The sequence below is a fragment of the Drosophila navojoa genome, chromosome 5 (genome assembly GCF_054131105.1).
Source record: "Drosophila navojoa isolate 15081-1374.11 chromosome 5, UAZ_NAV_1.0, whole genome shotgun sequence".
NCBI lineage: Eukaryota > Metazoa > Arthropoda > Insecta > Diptera > Drosophilidae > Drosophila > Drosophila navojoa.
This window is the reverse complement of record NC_142893.1, coordinates 4,455,126-4,479,063: the sequence shown is the minus strand read 5'-3', so window position 1 is coordinate 4,479,063 and position 23,938 is coordinate 4,455,126. Positions and strand designations below refer to the sequence as shown.

The 23,938-nt window shown below is 39.1% G+C and overlaps 2 protein-coding genes across 2 annotated transcripts in view; one reads left to right on the top strand and one right to left on the bottom strand.

The window, feature by feature from the left end:
• The window catches only part of Dll (homeotic protein distal-less), a 29,133-nt gene extending 18,437 nt beyond the window's left edge, over nt 1-10,696 (bottom strand). Inside the window, exons 1-3 of the mRNA XM_018106882.3 lie at nt 9,567-10,696; nt 6,460-6,635; nt 3,543-3,736 (exon numbers count right to left, since the gene is read on the bottom strand). Of these exons, the coding sequence (XP_017962371.1) occupies nt 3,543-3,736; nt 6,460-6,635; nt 9,567-9,706 (510 nt within the window). The 5' untranslated portion in view covers nt 9,707-10,696. The remainder of the gene's footprint in view (nt 1-3,542; nt 3,737-6,459; nt 6,636-9,566) is intronic.
• LOC108653980 (small ribosomal subunit protein mS37) overlaps nt 1-23,938 on the top strand; it is a 145,718-nt gene that overhangs the window by 65,238 nt on the left and 56,542 nt on the right. The gene's annotated exons all lie outside the window — the stretch shown is intronic.

Below are 23,938 nucleotides of genomic sequence, written 5' to 3'. Positions count from 1 at the left end.
GCCGGACAACAACGACAGCGACAACGACAACGACGAGCTGTCAGTGTCAGCCGTGAGTCGAGAGCTCTCAGCTACAAAAATCAAAACAACAACAACAACAACAACAACAATAGCTACAATAACATTGCCTGCCAGCATTTTGTAAAATGCAAAAATGCATTCAACATGCAAAACTTTAAGAAAAACAACAGCAACAACAACATTGTATAAAACGCCCCAAAAAAACGATAGAAAAAAGCTAGAGAAATCAACGATTGAAAACTAATGAAGTTTTAATACTCTGTATGTATGTGTGAGTGAGGTATATATGTATATACATGTATGTGTTATATAAATCTATTTATATGAAGATCTATAGCACAATACTAAAGTTAGGTTGAGCACCTTGGCTATAATTTTATATATATAAATCTTGTTAACTATACAGTATGCAGATGCAAAGCTCTAATATAACTCAGATATTAAGATAGTTATCGTAACTATGCTTGGCTAGGTTTAGCTTATGATGAGCATTCTATGATAATATATCAAAAATATCTCAGTTTTCCGTTAGGCCTATGTAAATTCAGGAGACAAATTAAATTAGCAAATTGATTTCTCACATAAAAGACTTTAAAAATCTATGGTAGCTATATAATATAGTAGCTCGATAAGGCTTATGACAATATATATGCTAAGAAAAGCTTATAGTATAGAAGTATATGAAATTTCCTGAGCCTAGCCTAACTACTTGCCCAGTTATGATAGTCTCAGTGAGAAATTTGGGTTAATGGACATCTATTAAATAATTATACCATAGAACTACCAATATTCAAATCCCTAAGCATTGCCTAATTCACGCCAAATGTATCTTAGCCTTAGCCAAAAAAAAATGTAAGTATATAGTTGAAAACTTGGAAACCTCTTAAAGCTTTAATTTAGCCAAGTTGCCCGGCGTTGCCCGCTGAAGGCCATTAAGCCATGTTTGCTGACGCTGGGGTTGGGGCTGCGGCTGGCGCTCGAGTGGCCAATGCAGTTGTTGTTTGTGTAACGCATAAATCTTGGGCCAAAGCACAATAGTTTGTTTGCACGGCTCAAACATTGGCGTGGCCAACAACAGCAACAGCAACAACAACAACAATAACGATTACAATTTAGTTATAGCTATAGCTTTATAGCTGTAGATGTTCGCTAGCAAATCAATAAAAAACTTCCGTTGCGGCTGCCAAAGTTAACTTTGAGGGCGGTTTTAATTAACACGCGCCGTGCCACGAAAGCGAAAGTCCGCACGGACAGACAGGACTCTGGCCAGACGGAACTGCATAGCTGACCAGTGAACAGAGAAACAGTTAGCCCAAAAATATAATAAAAAACGAAGCATAATACAGTGGGAAAACAAAACAAACACCCTTTGTTGCAGTCATAAATTAAATTTTGTGCTTAACCCTACCTGGGGTATTTATAGCAGGGTCAGGGCAGATAAAGCAAATTGATTGTGTCGCCCGTGGGCAGTGTGCATGCGGCCTGTGGTACAGTGGGCGTGGCTGTTTATTTAGTTAGTTAGTTCGCCAAAAAACAAAAATTTGAGTAGAAAACTGCAAGCGCTGACAATGCGGACATCGATTGACAGCTGCCAGTTGTTGTTGTTGTTGTTGTTGTTGTTGTTGCTGGCACATTTTATGGAGCCTGGCTCCCGCTCTCTCTTTCTCTCTAGGACGCTGGGTGCTTTGCCCTCTTGTAAATCAGCGTTTATGGGGTGACTAAGTAAACGGCTTTTGGCCTGCCACAAATTTATTACACAGCCGCCGTGTGGCACGCCCCGCCTCAGAGGCAAGACGACGACGTCGAGTCTCAACTGTGCGCCTTGTGTCTGTTTCGGTTTCTGTGGCATGGCAGCAACGCAGCCGTGTATTCAAATAACTATCTTGATAAACAACTTGCGGCCAAGCAACACCCACGCAACACACACACACACACACACGCACACACACACAGCAGTCTGAGCAGGGTCTTCAACTTGTTTTACAAGTCTCATTTGAGCTGCCTTGCAATGTGCCACAGTTGTGCCCCTTCTGTCAGTCTCTCTCTCTCTCTGTGTGTGTGTGTGTGTGCGTGAACTTTTGTGGCACATTAATTCAATTAGGAAGCCCACGCCCACTATCAATAAATTTCTCAAAAACGAGACTCATTCACATCAACTTTTGTTTTTCCTCTACTTGACTATTTGTCTGTGTTTTTTTTGCAACAATTTTATTTGCTTTTGCTTTCCATGTGGAAAACTATTGTAGCGAAAACAAAACAGCAACAACAACAACAGACACAATGAGACAGAGGCTCGGGCACTACGAGTCTGGAACTTGAACTGAAAAAACTGGGTGGGTGTCGCCAAAGCAGCCACAATGGCAGGCAGGCCTCGTTTTATATATACCTTATATATATATATATATGTACATATATATCTTTTTTTTCCATAACAATTATAATTTTTTTATGTTTGTATCTTTCTCTCTTGGTCGTGGGCAGCAGCGCGTGTATTCGCAAGATACTCATTGTTGTTGTTGTTTTTAGCTGAGTCGTCATACAAAAGTTGACATTGACACACGTGCAAAATGCAACAACAACAACAACAACAATGAAGAGAGGCAGAGCTAGCTCTGCTCGCATACATTATGATGATATTAAATACAGTCGTTAGAGCTTGTCTGCCGGCTTGTAACTATGTATCCATGTATATATATATCTATATATGTATATATATATATATGTCACAGGCGTGGGCGTTAGCATATGTCTAGCTAGTTGTTGTTGTTTGCAACTTGGTTGACTTGGCTTGGCTCGTTTGTCAGTCAACATTAGCGGCTTGTCAACAATTCAATTTGAAATGCATTTAGCTGCTGCTGCTGCTGCGGCTGCGGCTGCGGCTGCAGTTTTGTTTTCTGGCTTTTTCGCCCTGGGGCAGGACTCTATATACCTGGGGAATTGACTTGATGTGGGTTAGAGTAAAAGCATATGCCGTGTATACCCTTGCATATTAAATGAAACTCAGTTTTTTTTCGCAGTGTAGAGCTTTTAAGTTATTAAATAGTTTGGCTTGAGAATGAAAGCTTGAGAAGGATGTTGGGTGGAGATGGGAGCATATGGTATAGAAGGTATGGAACAGAAAGAGTGTAAAGTAGAGAGGAAAGAGAAAAGAACATATAGAGTACAGAGAGTATAGGAAGTATAACGAGTATGAAAAATGCAAGGAATATTTATATAAAATATTTAAAGTCTATAAAGAGTATATAAAATATAAGCCCTGGAGAGCAGATAGAATGTATATAGTGAAGAATATTTAGTATTAGACTAATGCATAATTTACATAAATGCATATACACAGTCTATATATGCTAATCAAATGTTCTTCAATCTCTAACTTCATACATTATAATTTCAGCTGAAATGTCAAGCTTAGCTCAATCTATATTTATACACATCACAAATAACTCTATATTTATACAAAGTAATTTATATCTAAATATATATATGTATATATATGCATAGTATATATGTATAAGACTCACCTGCGTTTGCGTGAGGCCCAAACTCGCGGCCAGCTCGGCACGTTCGGGCAGAGCCAGATATTGGGTGCGTTGGAAACGTCGATTCAGTTGCTGGAGCTGCAGTGAACTGTAAATGGTGCGTGGCTTGCGCATTTTCTTGCCCTTGCCATTGACGCGTAGGCCGGAGTCCTCGCATTTGTCTGAGATTGAAAAGTCTGCAAAAAGAGTGAATGTATATGTATTTATTTATTTATATACATATATATATATATTTGAGAGCGCCAGAAAAAGAGGTAGCTGCAGACATAAATGGGCCGCAATGATGAATTTATAATAAGCCATAAGAATTATGGCAAAGCGCTGCGATTGTGAACTGCGGACATAACTCTGACTGTATAAATATTCATGAGCTGCGCTTCGGAATGCATGACAGAGCAACTCCAAATAGAGAGAAAGACCGACGAGCGAGCCGAACAGAGCAGAGCTGAGCAGCGGCGCGTCGCTATTTGGGCTACCAAATCGAACGCTAAGTAACTTGTAAACGGCTTTGCAATTAACTTTAATTAACAATTACCGCATAAACAAAAAGCAAAAGTTCAAAGCACTCAACTTGCAGCTCATGACGTAGCCAATTGTGAAAAATACATGCGAATCTATATATACATATATATAAATATGTATATGTGCATATGTGTATATGTGTGTGTGTGCGAATCCAGCCAACTATTATTAAGCGCCCATATATGGCAACCGTTACCCTTACCTGACTGTACGTGTGCGTATTGGTGTGTATGTGTGTGTGTGTGTCGAAAATATTGGCGCCGCAGCACGTGCTGTCGCTTTAATGACAAAATGGCTGCGTGCGAGCGAGATGGCAATTGCCTTAACTTATATTTGACCACCCAGCACATAAGCCATTAGTCAGACTGACACCAGGTCCCAAGTGTGTGCGTGTGTGTGTGTGAGCTGCTGCTGCTACACATGTCGCTGGCCGGGGCAGCGCTACACCAAAGAATGGTGTAATTAATTACGCCAAACGAAAGCGTAATTACCGCAATTATAATTACATACAGACGCATGTGTCCGTATGTGTGTGTGTGCCAGTGGGCCATTTAATTTTAGGCATTTGTATTTAAAGACTTTTTGGCGCGCAAAATAATTTTGGCTAACAGCTGTTATTGTTAGCACAATAAACGAAATTTTGTAGCCAACAGACAGACTGACAAGAGTCAAGGTTAATTGCGAAGCCACCCACGCCCAAGTCGTTACAGCCAGCCCAGCCAATGTGGCGTATGTGTGATAAGTGTGTGACAAAATGTCAAACTGCGTTACTTAACATATAGAATGTGTATGCATGTATATGTATGTATGTACATATGCATCTATATATATACACTGCTATAGCTTTTTCTCTGTGTTGGCGGCAACAATAGCTGGCAAAATGAATTGCTTTTCACTTACGTACAAAACTGCTCAACCAAAACGCATTAAAAGAACACAAAAAAAAAAACAAAAATAAAAAAAATATAAAAAAAACTACAACAGCAACAAAATTGTTTAACAAAATGCGATAGTTAACGAAATGTCACAGTCAAGCGCGCAATTATGCCAGCCACAATGAATATTGGAATTAAAATTTATATACGAAATAAAAAGCAAAAAAAAAATGTTAGCAAAAATTCTTACAAAAAAAAAAAAAAAAAAAAACACTTGGAAAATATTTTTGTGTAAAAATTCGTTTAAAATCTACAAATTAAATTGAAAAAAAACGAAATTTTTCAAAGGAAAAATAGAATATACAGAACATATGTGTATAACCTTAAATATATTTTATTCAACATTTTCATATATCTCACATTTTTTATGTATTTTAAGTTTTTATGCTAATTGCAATTTTATGAATTTATTCTATATATTGCTAGCCATAAATATTTTTGCTATACAATATACGCGCAATGCTTGAAGTCTATCCAACAACTCTTCTTCACATACTCTCCCATGCTTTCACGATATATGAAAAATATCTCTGAAAAAGGATCTGAGAGGTAGAAAAAAAGCTCTTAGGCACATTTCATGTAACTTCAAAGAAAGGAAATCATTTACACCATTTATTATACGCTCAGATTCTACTCTAATAGAATCTAGTTAATATATATGTTATATTGAACAAACTTTAATTTAAATTTTTGCATAAAAGTCTTTGCTTTTCTTGACCAAATATTATTTTAAACATCTTGTGACTACCGTAAACTAAGATAAATTGAAATATCGTCTCTGAACCGGTTCATTGAGGAAATAATGATCTATATAAAAACCATATAATGACTCTATAAAAGAGAAGCCAAGCAAGCGAGAATTTTAAGAGTAGTTTAAGCTAATGGGCTATGAAATTAAGTGTCGCCAGTTTTGTCATAATAAAGTTTTTGATATGGAAATTTATGAAACAAAAAATAAAAAAAAAACACACGATTTAAGGAATGGTGTGAAAAAACTTAGAAAATGATAAACAGTTTTTTATTATCTCTATTTTTATAAATTGAAACATTAATTTATTTTGCTGCTGAAATTCACCAAAGTTTTTTGTTTACAAAAATAACTTGATAAAGTTTTTGCTGTTGGGCTTTGATCAGCACGGAAATGTCAAAGTCAAGTCTGTTTAGATGACGCTTGAGAGAGCGTTGTCCACTTGTGTTCAAGTGTCGCGAAAAAGTGCGAATTTAAAGAGCTTGAATTGAGTTGGATCTTGAGCAGAGGCCAAAGGCAATGCCTGACCAGCTGAACAACTCTTCAGACAACAATAGCAGACGAGACCTTAAGTGATGTGCGCTGTGCGAATAACACAGCTGTATGAGATATAGATGAACTGAATGAGATGAGATGAGATGGGTTGAGATATGTATATGAGTTAGTTTTAAGTAGTTGTACTGGTTGTACTTACCATCCTTGGGAGGACTGGCGCAGGGCGGTGCATAGCTGCCTAAATGATAGCCAGAGTAGGAATTCTGATGCATGGGCGGGAATGGATAGCCTAAAGCGCTGCGTGGACTCGGGAAGCCCGAATCCTGGCCGCCCTGTGGACCAAAATGCTGATACGTGCTGCGTATGCCGCCGTAACTGTAAAGAGAACGAGCAATGTATAAAAATAGTCAATATATAAATATATGTATATGTATATGTATATGTACATACATATATCAAATGAAATCAAATCGGAACTACTGCCTCATATCCTATTCATTGCTGGCCTTTTGGCACGCCAGTTCAGGTCAAAGAACAACAAATGAATGTGGAAGGAGCAACAACAACGACAACAATTGAAGTTTGCGTGTTTTGTGTACACTTTTCAGTGCTGCACAACGACTATGAAATTCCAGCGCCCCACAAATATAGTAGAAACCTCAGCCGCAAAACTATCATGTTTAATGCACAAAGCGTCGAAACGAAACTTTATTTCTCACAACAATAAATAAAAAACAAAATAAACTGAAAAACAAAATCGAGATTTAATATGACAAACTTTTGCGCTGACTTCATTAAAGGTAGACCAAAAATCAATAGTCGTAGTAAATATTTTGTTAACACTTTTCGAACGGAGGCGAGCTTAAAGTTTCGCTGTCGAACCGTTGAACAGTTGAATAGTTTCCCAGGGAGTTTGGCTTTCGAGTTCTTCTTTGGGCACAATTTCTAAGCGATTGCCCAATAATAAGCCATGAAATATTCAATACAAAGCGGGCCAAAAGGCGACACGGAAACGGAAACAACAACACGAAATGCAACTGACTGACAACTGGCAACTGGCAACTGACAGAGTGAAACCGCAGCTCGAACTCCGGCAATATGGCAGCCAGCGAACCACTTTGGAGTTGCACACGCACCACAAGAAATGAAAAACAAAATACAAAAAAAAAAACAAGGAACAGAAAAAAAATATATGACAAACCACAAAACGCAAAACCGCAAAAACGCAAAAATGCAATGAAATATGTATAATGAAAAATCGAATCGTGCGTTGCAAAAACAATTTGAGCAGCACTAGAGAGGGAGAGAGAGGGTGCAAGTGAGAGGGGGAGAGAGGGTCATAGAAGCATTCCACGCAACTAGCATAAATAATATTTACCCTCGATCGAAGTTTTTACCCATATGGAGTACAGTGTGCACTCAAGTTAAAGTCCGACGTTTGCTAAACTGCACTTAATTGAATTTATTTTTGGCTTCCGCTCATTGCCGCTGGGCTTTCATAAAAGGGAGCCCAAAAAGCCCTATACCGGGCGACACCAGCATAAAAACATAGCACCGAGACCAACAGAGAACTAAGGGTATATGCACATATATACTCTATATATACAACAACTACAACAAGTGAGTTCTTCAATTAAGAGACAAAAACTGCAAAGAACACTTTAATTGATAAAAAGGGCGATTTGAATGTAACTATGTATATACATCGTATATATTGACATACACATTCATCCCATATATAGATAAATGTTTTCATAAACTGATAAAAATACACATCGGACATGTTTAAGTATATAGTGGCCATATCTTTGTTTCAGCAATCTGATACCGGAGCTACAACTTTGGCACTTCGTAGCCCGCGGCAAAGCAACATTTACAAAAGATTTTAATTCAGATAAGAGGCAAATGCATTGACAGCTGTCCATATTTAAGTTTATATCTGGCCGTATCATTAGCCATATATTAATATAGATAGCCTAAGTAGAATCCATAAATTGTATAAAATATATATATATGATAATTCGAATTGTGTTTACAGATTGAAAGCTGTCGCAAAGGGTATATTATGAACGACGGCATTCTTATAGCAGGTAAGTGAAATATTTATATATTATATCTGATTCCTATTTATATTTATTTTAAAATATATTGCAAAAAAAAACTTGTTTTTGCTTTTAACCAGTCTAGGCTAGAGCTCAATATATTCCAGTTTGTCTTTGATAAACTTTTATTTATTTCAGCGAAGCTTTTCTCGAATTCATTTATTTTTCCAATTTGCATAATGTAAAATAATTAATTTAATTAATTAATTTTTAATAATTTTTTTTTATATATCTAATATATTTACATATTTATATTTTTATATACTCAAACATAATTTGATTAAGTTCAGATTTTCTGAACTTATTTTGAAGAGGTCTTTAAATGACTTATCAAATAAATTATGCAAAAACAATTTTTTTTATATTCATTTAAAAATTTTGTTAATTATTACAAAGGAAAGAATACAAAAATAATTAAAAGTTTAAAGCTTCCAATTCTAAAATTTGTTAAAATTTTGTATATCATAAAAGACGAAAATTTAAAGCTCATACATAAGTGCGAAAAAAATCTTTCAAAACAGCTCCTAACTTCTTTTTTACTTGAAAATCTAACGAGCTTTTAATTTTTGGCTGTCAAAATATGAAACGTTTATTAAATAAATTTTACTACAAGTTTTTATGAATTTTTGCATTTTTTAATGAATACCTAAAATTGTATTCGAGTTTATATACATAGTATATATGTTATAATAATAAATCTTTCAGAATTACAATTTAGAGAAATCGATGTTTCTGTATTTGTCAATCATATTACATATTATCTCTTGGCCACAGTTACTTACTGCCAAAAAAAAAACTGCTTTAGTTAACTTTATCTAAGATCATGTCGAGCTTTGCTTGATTATTTTGCATATTATCAAGGAACTAGAGCTAAACACGGCAATCAATACAATTGAACCAAATTAAAGTCTTATAAAGATCTGGGGCAACGCCCTAGTTAATGTATTGTAGCCCGCTTTACTTTTTGGGTGTGTTATATAAAGAGCTGATGACGCGAGGCTGATAACAAAAAGGCAAATCCAAATGCTGAACGGAGCTGAAGTTAGTGCAATACAGGGGGCACGAACAGTTGTCAGTCACTGAGCTCAGTTAGTCAGTCAGTCAGTCAATCAGTCAGACAGTTGTCAGTCATTTGCCATTTGATAGGCATAGACAATGAAAATGCAGCTTGGGCCAGTGGAGATGTTGTGGCATGTGTACTTACCCGGCGGCGGCATGCTGCTGCAGCTCCACAAATGCTGATTTGCCAGGTATATTAACGCCAGGTGTTATGCTGGTGCTAACGGCTGCGGTGTTACCGCCGTCCATATATTTGGGCGTATGCGGTGCATCTGGCGCATCCATGCCCGACTGTGGGGTGCTGGGAGGCCCCTCGTAGGGGCTCCCTAAATCCGTAAAATTGAGCGTGTTGGCGCCTATTGAGGCCACTTTATCAAGAATTTTGGCGGCTTTACTTTCTGACACGTGCGCCCGCGAAAAAAAATCAAAATGCTAAAGACAACAAATTCCGGCTGTCTCTATGTGTGTGGGCGTGTGTGGGTGTTGTGTGGGTGTATGTGGTAGAGCGTGTGTGTGAGCTGTGTATGCGTGTGTGTGTGTACTTTAGTTTTAATTGCACATTAAACAAGTTTATATTAGTTAGTTAGTTGGTTGAGTTAAGCGCGTAAATCCTTAACAGCATTTGTAGCGTAAGCACTTTGTATTTATCTCTCTCTCTCTAGCTCTCAAATTTTATACTTTTATTTTTGCACTCGAGAATTGTTGCACTCGCAAATTTGGGTCACCCTTTTAATAATAATGATGTAGTAGTTGTTGTTATTGATGATGATGTTGCTGTTGTTGCTGCTCTGTTGCTGCTGTTGACACCACTTGTAACAATTTGTATTTGAATGCCTTTTATTTATTTTATTTATTCTTTTCTTTTTCTATTTGTTGTTGTTGTTGTTGTTGCTGCTGCGCGCATTTAATTGGCATTCAGGAATAAAATGCACACACTCCAAGCCAAAAGAGCGACACACTGAACAACAATCTATGTAATTTTTATTTTCTCAATTTGCAATTTGCAATTTGCGCGACGGCAACGCGAACGATAACGCGATATATGTGCATATAGATCTATGTGTATATGTATGTATGTAAATATATTTATTATTTAGAATCCCCAGTAGAGAGAATTTCTAGCCGTTGGAGCGCTTGGAATCTAGCGTAAAACGTAAAATCGTGTGAATGCGAGAGCTCGAAACGAACCGGGCGAACGGCGCTGCGACGAGCGACAGCAACAACGAACCAACCACGAACAAAGTGCGTATACGACTAGGTACGAGCTCAGCGCTGCGATTGCGCGCTGCCCGACTGCGCTGTCGTTGGTGGCGCAAAAACCGGCAGATGTCGCTTTGCGGCGTTGTCGCTGTAGCGTGCGAGCGCAACGGCTGTGCATGATAGCGCACGAGTGCGAGCAGGACGGCAACTGTTGTTTGCCTGCGCCGACTAAGCGAAGCCAATGGCAGGGCAGGCAACCGGTTTGACGTCGCGTCGCTGCCGCCGCTTGGCGTGTGTGTGTGCATCGGTGTGAGCTGTCGCGGCAGCGGTTGGTGTTGAAACCCTCCAATACCATAAATTTTATCAATGGAGACGGCGCAGACGAGGGGCGCCCCCAAACGGCTTGTGCGGTTGTGTTTCTGTGTTCTCTTTTCTTTTCTTTTCTTTTCGTTTCGCTGTTGTTGTTGTTGTATATTATATCAACTTTGTAGTTGGCAGTCGTCTAGTTTTATGGCGCCCCCCTTCCAGCCACCCACTTGAGGCGTGGCTAGCAGCAGCGCCCCTCTTTGGGGGATTTACAACATTATCAACATTTATATTTGTATGCAAATTTCTGTTTTATTTTTCGGTTTTTTGTTTCGATCTGGCATTCTTTGGGCTTTACGGTTTTTGGACGACGACGGCGTCGCTCGCTGCCATTGAAAGTGCAAATATTTTGACATTTAAAATAATGTTGATTAAATGCAAAGGCTTCAATTATTAAATTGATTGTTGAACCTGTAATTTTGGTTTTATTTTGCCGTTTGTCAGCGACACGCAATCAACAGTTGCATTTGGATGAATAACCAGAACCAAAGGCATTTGTTTATATAATTAAAGCCAGTAAATGTACAAATTATTTTTTATCAAGGTGTTGGAAATTTCTGAAAATACTAAAATTTGTTTCAATTTAATTTTTAATTTTATGTCTTTGTTAAGGCATGCAAATAGTTTGGAATAACTCGAGTTTCTAGGGCTTGACTTTAATATTAAAGCCACTTGAAGACAACTAGCGCCATCTACTTGCCCAAACTGAGCAACTTGACAGGCGGCAGCAACAACAAAAGGCAACAAACCAGTCAAACTGGCCCACAACTTGACGTCGCTCAAACGGCACAGGTACTAAAACACAATACATGCACAGACTCACACATGCACACACACATGCACGCTCGCTCAGTCACCAATACACATGTGCTGCGCTATACACGCCCCCAGCGCAGCACACACACACATACGCAATTCAGCGTACATGTATGCAGAGAGCGCCTGCGCCTGCGCTCTCTCGCTCTCTTGCTATCGCTCTGACGCCGCCCACTGCTGAGCAACAAATTCAAAATGGCGACACGTCGCTGTCGCTGTCGCTTTGCAGCGCGCGCTCTGCAGCACTCAGAGCGACAAGCCGAGCCGTTTTCATTCACAAGACGGCGCCCGATGCCGGGTCACTTTTTGAAGACAAGCAGAACCTTTAACAGAGCCGCGCAAGCTGTGAGCTATACGGCCTGCGCCCCTCCATTCGCCCGCACAGAAGTTGTCACCTGTGCGGCCCGAGGAGGATTTCCGCTTTGACTGGGCTTTTTTTTTTTTTTTGTTGGCCGTTGCCGTTGCTTTTGCTGTTACATATTCATAAGGCTGGGCAATTAGCCGGGCCAAGTAAAGCGCAGTCTTATTGTTAGAGACAAGAAACGTGCATCGGCTCAATACGATTGGCTGATCCGATTAAAACCGTAATCCCTAACACAAACCGCTTCGGACTGCACTAATTTGAGGGCACTAAAGTAAAATGCACGTAATTGTTGCAATTAGTTAATGAAATATTTATTAAATGCAAATTATGATTGGCTCTGGCCACTGCTTACTTTCCCACTACAATGTGAGCGATGTGTGTGTGAGTGTGTATGCTTGTGTGTGTGTATGTGTGTTTACTGTCTCTTCCAAATAATTGCACATAAATCGTATTGCGAAACACGTGCAGTGCAAATATGTCAAATCAACGCGTTAGCAAGTCAATTTTGCAACAAATGACCATTAAATTAACTTGTCTAAAAGTTTATATCAAATATTTCATGTTTTATTAGTAGCTGCCATAGGCTAATTAATAACTTGATCGGCTTAATGATTGAGAGAAGTCGAACCAAACGAGACAAATTATGAAGTGCAGACATATTAATAGATTTGAATTTGAGTGTATATAGAGAACTACAATATTAATATTATTGATTATTCGCAGCAGGAACTTTTTTAATGATCTTCCGCTAAAGCTTATTTTGATTTAAAAAATTATATATTTTTGTATTGTTTTTGAAAGACTTTAGAAGAGTTGCTTGACTGAATATCTATGTATTGCATATGGGTATATATGTATGTATGTAGCTAAGACAACATTTTTCTAAACTTTTTCAAATTAATATATCATATGAATATTTTTATTCAATCTAAAATATATGAAATGCTTATAAAAAAATATAGACAGAATGTGAGAGCGTATTAAATTAATTAGCAACAGTATATACATACACATATTACAATAAAAATAATATTTAAATCATATTCATTAAATCTTAAATAATATTCATTAAAAATTATATATAGCTACGAATTTTTCCAAGCACAAAAACTATATATTTTACATATATATTATAAAGTAGGAAACTTTTCTTCATATACAGAATTAAAGCCCTTCCCAAATGCGAGCTCCTTCCTGGTGCTCTACTTAATCAATTAAATATGTAAATAAATGAACAAGCTCTGCACTTTTCTCATTGATGTCTCACTCAATGTAGACGCCCCAGTAACTAAATCAGGAAAAAATAACACACAAACAAAAAAAAAAAAAGAGAACAAATCACCCACTAAACAAACGTAACATTCGAATACGGAAGCCTAATCGATTTTATTACCAAATAACATTAGTGGCCAGAAATGAAAGCCGAGCGCCGTCAATGCAATGCAATGTTGGACAAATGAGACGATTAATTTTGTTGAGCCTAGGCCAAAAAGAAGGTAAGCTAAAGACCAACGAGCCGAAAAAGAAGAAGCAGACGAAACACAAACGACCCCAAAATCAACGGAAAATTTGAAATGCACAGCAAAACGCCCACAGGACGGGAAGAAGGGGTCAGCCAGAAAGCGCAAAACGTCAAGGGTTCTTCACAATATTGAGAAGAGGTCACGGCGAAGGCGTACCAAAAGAACCAAAAAAAAAAAAAAAAAAAAAAAAAATGAATGTAAAAGTAGAAGAAAACGCAGGCAACAAGGAAACACCTACGAAAAGCGGGCAATAAAAGCAAATGAAAAGCAATGAGCGACCCCACTTGCCCTCTCGCCCTCTCGCTCGCCGTCCTCCAGTGCCGGCCGCTGCCTTTGGCTCGCTCTCTTTAAGCCAAAGTTGACGGGCAATACAATTTATCATTTAAATAATAATGTGCCACAAATGACGAGAGGGACAAACACACACGCACACATACAGAAAGGAGCTAAGGGCACGCAGGCAGGCAAGAGAGCTGGCGAGCTCGAGAGCTGAGAGAGCGCGAGCGAGATGGCTAGCGTCTATAAATCAATCAAATTCACAGCAGCGAGAGCGAGCAGGAGCATGTCTCACTTTATTATTTTGGGGGTTGATGCAAGCTCAATGAAGTGAAATGGAAACTGACGACGACGATGTTGTTGTTGTTGTTGTTGTTGTTGTGGTTGTTGTTGCCTGCTCACTTGACCAAATGAAATGCGAAACAACGCGCTCAAATTACATTTTAATGAGTGCGCTCTAGTAGCAAAAAGAAGCAGAAAAAAACAACAACAACAAACTACAGGCTGACCTCACAGCAATAACAACAGTAACAACAACAACAACTAAAACAACTAGAAGCTAACAACCCGCTGAACACACAGAAGAACTAACAGAAGAAAACTAAAAATCCATTCGATGCGCCTTTCAACGCCATAAATTTTATGCATGCATCTTCTCGATGGCTTGGGAAGCTGTAGGGCGAACTTTTTTATGAATTTGTTTATGATGTACGAGGAGTCGCTGATGAAAGCGCCGCAGCAGGCGCCAAATTGGGTCAGGCTACAGCGGGCCATGTGGACCGCCTGTGGTGAAGCATTAGCCGAGGCGGCCAAAGGAAGCGAAGCAGTGGAGCTGTTGCTGCTGCCAGTTGTTGTGGCTCTCTCTCTCTCCATCTCATTCACTCTCCCCACACTCGCTCTCTCTCTCGCTCACTCACTCACTCACTCTCTGTATTGACATACAATTCGAAATAAATCAGAGTTTACGACTTCATTGCACTCGGAGCACAGCTTGAAGCTGGCTCTGGGGCGGCATCTTTCAAGCAAGCCAGAAACGTCGCTGGTGGCTGGATGGACGGTTGGACGGCTGGACGGCTGGCTGGCGGGCTGGCGCTTCGAGCATCCTGTGTTAATTGGACGCCATTGGACGTCGTCAATGCCAATAAATTGTGCAGCGCCACTTGGCTCATTTGTTGATGTGTTCATTGAAAAGTATCGATGCTGTTGCTGGTGCTGTCGCTGCAGCAGCTGTTGCAAGTGCCACTGCCACGTACGCGTGTGTCTTTTGCCGCACAATTTTGTGCATTCCTGCGGCGACAATTAATCAATGTCCGCTGGCCTGGCTCGCAGGCTTGCAAAACGAAAGACTTAGGCAACAAACTTGTTTGCTACCCTTTTTGGTTTCTAGCTCAAAATCAAACAAGCTCAACCTCCGGTGTTAAACAATTTCACACCTGGGAAACCTTTAAAGCAGCGTCACTCAAAAAAAAAAAAAAAAAAGAAACAAAAAAAATATATATACCCAAAATGAAATGTTTTCAAATTTGAAAATAATTGTTGACACTTTTTGTTGTGTTGGCACTTGTACTCAAGTTGTTGTTGTTGTTGTTGTTGTGGTTGCTGCTGCTGTTGCCGTTGTCATTGTTGTTACCTGCCCATCCACGTAACAAGTGCTCGTGTATGTGCGCCTCTTGACTGCACATGCGCATAGGAAAATATGAAAAACTTCCGGCAGAGCGAACGAAAATTTAGTTGTGTCACATTAAAAAGCAATTATCACCTTAAATTAACCAACGTCCCATCAAATATTCAAATTGCGCGGCTCACATTTTATCTAATGACTTTTCAAAAAAAAAAAAGACTACGCACACACACACACACACCCGCACAAAGAACTTTAGGAAAAAAAAAAAAAAACTTAAAATGACGCATAATCATAAAATAGAAAAGTTTTTTCTTTTTTTTTTGTTTTTAGTCTGGGCGGGGGCGTTTGGCTCAAATTAACTTGTTGCTATTTTTGATTGGGAGCGTTTCCAGCGACATTTAAAACTGTGACTCCGACTGCGACGACGCCGACGAGGGATAGGTTGGGGTTACATTTGACTGCGCTTTTAATTCGTTTTAAATTATATTGTACTCGGCGTTGTGTATACCCCATTGCATATGACTGAACAGGGCGTAATGTTTATTTTAAGATGTAAGTAACAGCCAGAAGGTTACATGAACGAAATCTCACTATATAGAGTTAAATTAATCTAGGCCTGTTCTTTTGCTTGTCTAACTGTCTCCATCTATCTGTCTGTCAATCTGAGTACACGAATCTCTGGCAATTAAAGAGCTGAGACTTTGAAATCTCACGTGGATTCTCTTATGGTATACGCTCATTCGGTTTTATGGAATAAAACGATCAACGATCAGAAGAAATCAATAGCAAATAATATCGATAGTTCCTTACTTGAAAATAATATCTCCTGAGTTTCCACATTCTCATTCGAAATCTGATTGTGTTACTTTTCATGTTAAAAACTTTTTCTGTGCTTGGCTCATCAAAGCCATTGTTGATCACTTGGCACAGGGTATGTTCTAGTCCATCACTCGCAACTAGAGCACTCTCGCTTTGCTTTTTGTCATTTCTTTACATTTTTTCGATGGCTGACTTTACTTTTAGTTTAATTCAGCATTTAATCACACTTTGGCAGACCGAATTTAAAGTTGAGCAGCAACAAATAAGCATAGCACACTGTGCCAGTGTGCACAGTGTCACGCAGGCTATGTATGGCTAAGGCCGAGCCACAATAATTACTCCGCACGAATTTAATTCCATGCTAATTGTCGAAGCTGTCAAAACAAGTTTTTAGCTTAACAAGCACCTGTCAAATAATTATTAAATAATTTTTAGAGGAACACAAATGTAATAAAATTAAAGCTAGTTATTGTATAGAAATATTAATAGATATGCAGTGCGCTTAAGAATATTTTAAAGATATTTATTTAGTTATAATGATGTTTTCCTTTTGTTAAATTCTTTAATTAATATCATTTTACTTTTCATCTAATATTGATTTAATAAAATAGCCAATATTTAATTAGATCTTTTTTTAAAGTGATAAAATATTTTTCTTTTTTTATTTATACTTTTTTTTACACTTTTTATTCAAAGCCAAAGCCGAAGCTATGCTCATAAATTTGGCCATTAATGTCAATAAATTTAATAAATAATTATACGTGAGTATAAAACGGAAATAAATAACGGGCTTTACGTTGTTTGGCCCAGACACAAGGTGCTGCGAAACACTCAAAGTCCAACCTTTGCCAATCGATCCTCTTCTATCTGGTTTCTGTTAAGGACAAACAAGCAAAACACGTTAACATATTTTCATATTATAGAATAACGCTTTTCTTGGACATTTCAGCAATCTCTACAGTTCTGTAATAAAACCTGCGAAAAAAAAATATAAAATATATATTAACAAAAAGTAATACATAGAGAAAATTATTTTTATATACATATGCAGACTATTTGAATATTATTTAAAAATTTGCTGTACAAAACTGTTTATATATATATATATATATATATATATATATATATATATATATATATATATATATATATATATATATATATATATTTTTTTTTTTTTTTTTTTTTTTGTTTTTATAATTTCCTTAAATATATTAAAATACTTCTCTCAGCCTTAAAAATTCCAACATTTCCACATACTTTTGTAACACTGTACAGTGTGCCCTATGCTCGATTATTAAACAGCTTGGGCAACTACAGCAACAGCAACAACAATGACAACCAACTAAGCTGAAATTTGTGTTTTGACGGAAACATTTGTCAGCATTTTTTTTTTTTTTTTTTTTTTGCCACCATTTGTGGCGCCCAAAATGCTTAACACGGGGCGACGACATGGGCGCTGCACAATAAAAAAAAAACAACAACAGAAAATGTATGGAAAATGGAGAAAAATGGTAAACAAAATGGAGAAAACAAAATTGAAACACATTTGAACAATTTAATTAGATTTGAAAAAAATAATTTCAAAGCAAAGTGATCAGTGAATGCGTGTGTGTGAAACGCAAGCGAAACAAAAAGTTACATATATCACAACAACACATCAACATAGTAGAGATTCCAGTATTCCCAATTCAGCTCTATTCACTCTAAACAATTCTTATTGAATTATGCAGAGTTTTATAAATTCCAACAATATATTTACCCATCACAATTAGCAGCAGGCCATGTTGAATTGTGGTTAGGCAATCAACAGGCGAGCGCCCAACCAAACGAATATACTCTCCAGCAGAATGAAACTAGGGTTCAATTGCAAACGTTCCGCCGTAACACTTTGCACCGATCTGCCTAGGGCGCCATTGGCATTTGAATTGCAATTGCCATCGTATCCCAAAGCGGCCGGACATTGTTCATGACAGTAGACGCTTGTGTTCCCATGATGGCCATTTATCTCACCGATAATGGTTAGTTGCAGCGGCAGCAGCAGTAGCAGCAACAGCCACGTGTACATGGAAACAACTTCAAAATTTTGTCCTAGATGCAAGCAATTATTGTACATTAAAAAAAAATATAAAAAAAAAGAAAAAGAAAAGCAAAGCTTGTGTGATTGCTAATCGATATCAATTTGGATATCTATATATACATACACATACACACACATACACGCGTATAAAATTAATTGCCAGGATGCGCGGCTCATGGAGTGGGGCGAGAGCAACCTTTGAGTGATATGATTTATATTGTCTTGAGTCGGCGGCGCCACACTCAAACCTTCGGCGGCATCTTTAAAGTCTGCTTAAACCTATGTGTGTGTGTGTGTGTGCTCGTGTCGGTGTGTTTGTGTATGTGTGTGGGTTGTTGATGATGATGAGAGGCGGCTGCGCTTTTAATTTCTGTTTTTGGCCCGTTTTTCAGAATTTCATGCGCCGCAGACACCCTTTGAAATGAGCCAAGGTAAAAGGATTCGACGCTGCGCCGCATGCAACCTGTACAGTCTTCACACTTTAGCGCTCCAGTTTCCGTTTTTGCACTAATCCGAGCAGCGACAGCAGCAGCGGCAGCGGCAGCGGCTCAATTGAATGTCAAACAATTTGCATTTGGTGTCGTTTGTCTATGGGCTCGCTGCTGTTAATTATAATCAGTTTTACCTGTACAGGTGCCACACGCTGTGCGGGCGTTTGCTGTTAATGAGTTGTCGCTAGCGCTGTTGTTGTCCGTTTCCTGCTGCCCGCTGCCTGCTCTCAATCGCTGAGCCGGATCAGTGAACTGATCCTCTCAACGCTGGCAAGGTCATTGCTAGCGCCAGGTCGCAATTTTTGCAATTGCGAACTGGGTTAATGCTAATGCACAGCAGCAACAACCGAGGCAGCAACTGAGGCAGAGTTCTGGCCCAGTTTGTGGCATGCAAATGAGGTTTAAGCTCACAAGTCAGCTAACGGTTGCTGTTGCTCTGGCTGCTGATGCTGCCGCTGCCGCTGCCTCTGCTGCTGCTGGCACGCCCCTGCGCTGCTGAACGCCCGCAGCCGTTAGGCAGCATCTATCAAGGCTGACTCCAAAAACAGAAGATACCCGACTCGACTCTCCATCGCCGACATGTTGGCCATGTTGTGCATTATAAAGTGCAGCACGGCTACCAGTTAAGTGCATGTTGCTGCTGGCATCGGTAGGTGTGGAAACTATGTTGCTGCCGCATGTTGCTGTGAAAATGTTGCTGCCACGTACGTTGTTGGCTGTTGGCCAGCCAACAAAACAAAAATATAAAAAAAAAAAAAAAAAAATGAAGCAAAATATCGTATAATGCCACGGGGCCCAAACCTTTTGCCATACCCATACCCATGTTGCACATGTTTTTGGCACAGATAAAACAGGGTATGTTGCCGTTGTGCCAGTAGTTGGTAATAGCTGGAGAAGAGACAGCTATAGAGAGAATATATTTTAGATAGGTAGTTAGCATAATGTATGTGTATAAATTTAGCCACATACGAACTATGTATATATTTTCATAAAATTACATTATTAAATAAGACTTAGAATTAAAAGTTATACGATATTTAAATCAGAAAGATTTTGTTTTTTTTAAGTTGAAATAAAATTAAATTATTAAATAAGAAGCAAAGCTATAAAGTTTGAGTTTCCTGTTAGACTGGAAGTATATGAAATTAGCCAAAAAAAAATTATATTAAAAAAAAATTAATTTAATTAATTAACTAAAATAAATGCAACTCTTAAATAAGAGTAGAAGACATCAATTAAAAAAATATCAACCAAGTTATGCAGACATCTAGTAAACACTTAGCAACCTCTCAGTCATCTAGAGGGCATCTCATCGTCTGTCATGCTCAGCTAGAGCACGTTTTGTTGTTGCTTTCATTTCGGGCGCTGTGCTAACCAAGTGGGCGCGTTCACCTGATGTGGCAGCCGCAGCCGCAGCCGCATCCGCAGCAACCGCCATGTCCAGCCGTAGAACAGCTTCTGTGCAACATGGCCAACTGGAAGGCTAGAAGGCTGGCTGAGGATCGGGCCGCAGCGGCCAAGCAGCGCGATTGCAACTGAAACTGGAATTGGCTTTGGCTCTATGTGGCTGTGGTGGCCAGCGCTGTGGCGCATTGGCTTTCTTTTCATTCATGCACTGTGGCGTGTTCGGGTTTGGCAACAAGTTGCCAAGCCATATAATTACCGCATCCATGTCGCTGCAAGTTGCTACTTCATAAATTAGCATGCCGCCCCAGACGTCGCAGACGCCGCAGACTCAACCGACTGCCAGCCATATGCTCCATTTGCAGCGCTTTGTCATTGCCAAGGCCCAGCGCTTGGCATAGAATGCGCTGCTGCAGTTTTCTCGCCAAATGTTTTCCATGGAAACGGAGCAGAAATCTAAAAAAATTAAACCGAGAAATGTATAGTTGTGTGCGAGAGCTACTAAAAAATGCAGAGAGCACAAATCACAAATCGCATTGGCAGCGGCCATTAGGCTTCCGTGCTGCCTAGCTGTGCCCCACCATGTGGCATGTGGCCCAGACGCAACCGAATGCCAACTGCCTGCGGCAAGAGCCGCTCCTGATGCTCCTGCTGCTCGTTTTCCTTGAATTTCGCAGCAACATTGCAACGCCCTCGTCCGCGTCCTGCTGCGTGCTCTGCCGCGCCTTGTTAGGGCTGCCCGAAAAGCTCGTTTTGATTTCTGCACCGCTTTTTTTCTCTTCCTCTTTTTTCCTGTGTTTTTTTCATTCTTTGCTCTCTTAGTCAGCCCCTCCCGAGTGGCTCGCAGTTTGTTGGCTGACCCACAAACAATTTGTTTTTGCATTTCGCTGGCGGCTCTTACACAGCGACTGGCGACTGCCGACTGGCTATGATAGCTGCCACCCAAAAAAACGGAACGAAAATATGCGCAAAGCTGGGCTCCAGCTGGAAGCAGTTGCTACTCTAAATACCCTTGGTAATTACAAGTATTTGCATAAAGAGTTTGAGTGGCATTGAGTTAAATGTCAGTCGAAAGGGTATAAGTATAAGTAATGTGCGGATATAAGATTAAAAGAGAGAGTATAAGATGAGTTTGTGATGAGTATGTGATAGAGCCAGGAGTAGTATTAGTTATGGATATGAGCATGAAAAATATGAGTAAAGAGCAAGTAGTATAAGAAAAATTATACATACAAAGAGTAGTAGAAGTATCACATGTATACTATGTGTACGAGTATAAGAGTTTTATAAGTAAAAGCAGGAATAGTTGTCTGCATGGGAATTGTGAAAGTATAAGATGATCATATGAAATATAAGTGAAGAGCAAAAAGTATCATAATTAGTAATATAAGTTACACAAGTATGGGTATAAGAGAGGAGTATAAGAGAGGAGTAGCAAAAGTAAGCAAGCAATGAGCATAAGTAATATAAGCGCTAGTAATAGAAGTATAAGTACAAGTATCAAGTGAAGAGGCAAGAGCAGTAGAAGTAAAAACAAAATCTCTACAAATTGTATAAGTAGACGTATACATTCCTTGGGTATAAGTATGGAGTGATCGAAACATATATTATTGCATCATCAAAGCAAATATATATGTATATATAGAGATCTCAGCAGTATAAGTGAGTATAAGCATAAATGAGTATAAGCATAACTGAGTATAAGCACAAGTGAGTATAAGCGTAATTAATAGTAAAAGTATAAGTAAACGAAGTGTTACATAGTACAAGCATGAATAGGCTGAGTACAGCTATGAGTAACAAGAGAATTCAAAAGAGTTGTATGAGAATTTTTAAGTACTCCTAAAAGCTTGCACACTCTATATAAAAACATGAGTATTATCTGCACCATGATGAGTAGGATAAGTGCAGACTATGAGTATAAGAAAAAGTGCTTAGTATAGGCAGCAGTAGCAGAAGCTGTACAATGCATTAGTCTAAAAATGAGTAACATAAGTGAACGCAGGAAAAACAAGAGAATAAGAAAAGAGTACAAGGATGAGTAGTATGAAATGAAATGAGAAATGTTTAGAATATATTACATGTACATTATAAAACCAATTTATATTTATGATTAAATATGGAACCGCTTTGATATCAAGCCAAGTTCATAAACTACTTCCGCCTATGCTCTTTTCCCAGTATAAGGCAGATATATGCATAAGAAGTCATCTTTCTAGACACATTACAAAGTTGTTAACAAAGCTGTTGGGCCCACAGACGCGAGTGTGTATGAATGGAACAGGCCTTAGAGAAGAAGACTTCAGGAAAAAGATGGGGGAAAAAAAAAACATAACGTGGGGCAGAATACCACGCACTCGACATCATTATCACGATCGGGCCACGATCTGGCGTCAGGTTCAGTGCGGCGAACTGGTTCCTTGGAACGTTCACGTTCATTGCGTGACTGCGATTCAAGGTTTTTCGCTTTCGGAAATATAGACGTAGTAGTGGTTGTAGTAACATACACAGATGTACATATATCTAAAAGTAGTGTGCGAAATTGTGGATTTCAGGAAATCAATCTTGTTGCCATTAAATCGCATGGCAATCGGTATTTGGCGTTTCGTGTTTATTGTTTTACAACTTTTGAGCGGCGACAGAAGCGTGTTGCAGCCCTTAGCTGAGCAACTGAGTCGCGCTCATCATTAGCCGGGCCGGCAGACAGGCCGAGAGAGGGGCCGAGGGGCAGCAGGTGGTAGCTGGGGCAGCGAGCGCTTTGGCGTATTTGTTCGTTCAACATGACCGCAGGCTAGGCTTCAGCATGAGCTCTGGAGTCTGGTCTGGTCTCTGGTCTCTGGTCTCTGGTCTCTGGTCTCTGGTCTCTCGTCTTCCGTGGCCGGTTAACACCCAGTGCCACAGCCCCACAAAAAAACACAAAGAGCACAAAAAAAAATGAATGAGAGCTGGCCACGATGCGGCAGACAGGCGGCTGCCACTGCCACTGATGATGTGGATGTGGATGTGGACGCTCAACCTGGCCGCTGGGCATCAACTCGTAAGCGTTTTTGAAGACCTCCAGTGCAGCACGCGATTTATATACGACACCACATCGAAAGGAAATGGCGCAGAGACAACAGCAACATCAACAGCAACAGCAACAGCAGCAGCAGCAGCACGAGTCGCTCGGGGTGTTTCCTTACGGTTCTATAAATCTCCAACTCCAACTCGAAGAAAAAAAACTTTATTTTTATTAATGATTTCACTTGAATTTGTCTGAAGTTTTAAAGTTATCTTTTTTTACTCTCCGCTTCGAATAAATGGCGACTGACTTTTGGCCAAGGTTCTATGAATCAAAAGTCGAAAGAAAAATGTACTTTTAATTGGATTAATTGGATTAGTCAAAGTCAACCGTAGAGCCACAAACTGTAAACAAGTTCCAAAACAACTCATTTAGCGCAACACGTGCAACGAACACAACATCATCTCTTTTTTTTTTCGAAATGCTAATAAAAGATAGATTTATCATCTAGCTGCAACTGGCAGCAGTCAGCAGGCGCTACCATAATGATTTA